This window comes from Alexandromys fortis, unplaced genomic scaffold (assembly GCF_014885135.2).
Source record: "Alexandromys fortis isolate MF-2015 unplaced genomic scaffold, M_Fortis_MF-2015_v1.1 scaffold_131, whole genome shotgun sequence".
In the NCBI taxonomy this organism is placed as follows: Eukaryota; Metazoa; Chordata; class Mammalia; order Rodentia; family Cricetidae; genus Alexandromys; species Alexandromys fortis.
Genome location: NW_026068023.1, coordinates 835 through 3,832, shown reverse-complemented (window position 1 = coordinate 3,832; position 2,998 = coordinate 835). Strand labels below are relative to the sequence as shown.

Sequence of the window (2,998 nt, the reverse complement as noted above, 5' to 3'; positions counted from 1 at the left end):
TATTTATTTATTATGTATACAATAGTCTGTCTGTTTGTATGTCTGCAGCCCAGAAGAAGGTATCAGACCTCATTACAGATGGTTGTGAGCCACCATGTGGTTGCCGGGAATTGAACTCAGGACCTTTGGAAGAGCAGGCAATGCTCTTAACCACTGAGCCATCTCTCCAGCCCCTCTGTTTGGAATTCTTTAATATTTATCCGCAGGTACATGACGTGTTAGTAAGACTAAGTGACATGTGAAAGATGTGGCTTTATTTTGTTATCCAAAAAAAAAAAAAAAAGGCAGCTGGGAAGGAAGTCACCTTGAACAATACCATCGTGTCTACTTGAATAAGAGTACATGTGTGTACTAAAAGGTTAGAGGTTCATTATTTTCAATTTCTTCTTGCCTCCCTACATCTTGCCAAGTTCTCCTGCACATGATTTAGAGTTTGCTATTCAAGTTGGTGAACTCCATTAAAAGCATGTTATTTGATTTACTATATGTCATGCCAAACAAGGTACTCAAGGCTTTCTGAACAGAGGGAATAGGAGAAGTGGAGGATCTGTCCATTTCCCATTCTTCCCATATATTTCCTAGCCACGCATCTCACATGCCATTCTGAGATGTAATCTGAGGTACTGAAAATGTTTTCTGGCAAGAGGCTTCCCAAGATAGGAGAAATAACATTAGAGACATAACATAAAAGCTGAGTGGTGGTGGCACATGCCTTTAATCCTAGCACTTAAGAGGCAGAGGCGGGCGGATCTCTGTGAGTTCAAGGCCAGTCTGGTTTACAGAGAGAGTTCCAAGATAGGATCAAAGCCACACAGAGAAACCCAATCTCAAAACCAGAGAGAGTGAGTGAGTGAGTGAGAGAGAGAGTCTTTATTTTTCAAGAAGCAGTATTAATAGCGAATATGAATCCATCAAGGGATATGAGCCAGGTTGCCAAGTTGAGACTGCAGTTTCTTTACAGTCATCATTTCCAAACTAGGTTCTCAGCCTCCTCATTCTCAGGCCAGTTGGCAGCAGCGGGCGGTGGTCCAGTCCATGCCTGCGCACTGACAGTGGCAGGTATTTCCATTCTGGATATCCCACGATCCACAACCATAGCCACAGGCACAACCAGTGACAGCCATCCCTGCATGGTTACATGAGACACAGACATCAGAATCTTTAGACTGCAAGAGATAGAAGGTCCCTAACTGTCCTTTTATCTTAGGAGGCACATGGGTGGGTCTAGGGTTTTGCAGGGCATAAAGCTATTCAAATTTCAGAATTCTCTTCAAGCAAATGAAATGCAAAAATTACTTCAACTGAAGGACTTGGAAGGAGGAGTTTCACAGTCATTCAATTGATGGGAATTTCACCCATGTTGTGGTCTCCTGCCCAAGAATGTAAGAAATAGACTAGGAAATGAATAGAGATTAGGAAATAAATTGTCTGTGACTGGACAATCGAGGAACAAGAAGGGCTGGCATGTGGGACATCAAGGAAGAAGTGGCAGGAAGAATGAGCCCAGAGTCCTTCGTAACCTCCTTCAGGTAACTGAAAACTAGAAAGAGACTATGCCTCAGCTCCATGGCAATATAAACCTGAATTAGGATAAGGTGGTATTTGGAAATTGATGGGGGTAGACACAGGGACACCTTATTCACAAATGCTCCTTGAGGAGTACTCACCAGCAGGACAGGAGGCTAGTTTGCCTCTAGCATTGACACTAGTGCAGGACAAAGACTTAGTCGCAGTGAAGGGACAGTCATCTGAGTAAGAGGAAGAATGTGATGTTATACATAATCTCTCTCACAGTTCCCTCTAATTCCTCTTCTATCCCAACAGTGCCACTGTTTCCATAATTAGTCCACTCACTTTTAAGATCAGTTCCTTCATTTGTGACGAGAAAGTAGTAAAAAGTAAAGTATACCTACCTCTGAAGTGGCCATGAAAATGAAATGAACTAACTAAAAGCTTAATATTATACCTGTTTCAGTATGCATTCACAAATTACAGGCCTACCCTCCTTTTCTTCATCCTTATCAAGAACATTGAGTTCTTACCTAAGAGTTCCAAAGGGTTGAGTACTAAGGAAATCCCTGACTAGGAAGGCAGGGAAGAAGTGGACTGAACAGAAGTTGAGATCTTAGAGTGGGATACAAGGGACTTTAGGTTTTATGAACAGTCAGCATGAGCAAGGAGTAGCCTATGGTTTCTACTACTCATCCCTTACCTCCACAGTGGAGAAGTTTCTTGATTTTTTTCTCCAGGAGCGAGTCTAAGGTCTCCGCAGTATTCATTGGGGCCATCAGCTGGAGAAGGGAGATGAAGATGAGAAGGTAACAAGTTGCCGTCTTCATCCTGTTGAAAGGCAGTGTCCTTGGACTGGAAGAAAAAGGCAAAGAAGATGAGATCTCTGAGCTCTGGAATGGCTGGGGGGGGAAGGATATATTCTGGAGAGAGTAGGGAGGGAGCAGCACAAGTCACTAGGCTGTAACTGTGTTTGCTGTTTAGAGAAGCAGAGAGGGTCCCCACAGTGCTGACTGACTCACCAGAAGCTCAGGAGTGGTTCCAGGGCCTGAGCAGCTGAGATGCTTTAGTACACTGGGATTGTTGACCTGGATACACAAATATATACAAGAACACCCCAATGAGGTAAACACTTTCAGTATGTTTTGACAGCCCGGATGCCTTGTACAGCAATTTCCTGTGAGTTAAGACACTTGGTTAAAGTACAAACAGTGAGTTTCTTGAGATTGAGGAAGTAAAGCCTCTTCACTTATGTGGTGAAGCTGAAATAAGATTTTCCTCCACAAAGTTATGGGAAAAGCAATCAGCTATTGACTCTGTTTAGCTGAACAGCCAAGTCATGATTCTTGGCCCATGGAGGTTCCTGGAAAATCTTGCAGAGGGCTCTAGAGATGCAGCATTAGGGACTCACAACACATTCTGGTGTGAGCTTTTCAGTGATAGAGCTGCACTCAAGTTGTCTATCTCCTGAAATTAATTCACACACATG

General features: G+C 43.2%; 1 protein-coding gene across 1 annotated transcript; it reads right to left on the bottom strand.

The window, feature by feature from the left end:
- Positions 1-851: 851 nt before the first annotated feature.
- Positions 852-2,616, bottom strand: LOC126514512 (resistin-like gamma). The gene is made up of 4 exons (XM_050163459.1): positions 2,532-2,616; positions 2,213-2,364; positions 1,668-1,748; positions 852-1,126 (listed from the first exon to the last, which is right to left on the bottom strand). The coding sequence occupies exons 2-4, from the start codon at positions 2,337-2,339 to the stop codon at positions 999-1,001; spliced, it is 336 nt and encodes a 111-aa protein (XP_050019416.1). The 5' UTR covers positions 2,340-2,364; positions 2,532-2,616; the 3' UTR covers positions 852-998.
- Positions 2,617-2,998: the final 382 nt, after the last annotated feature.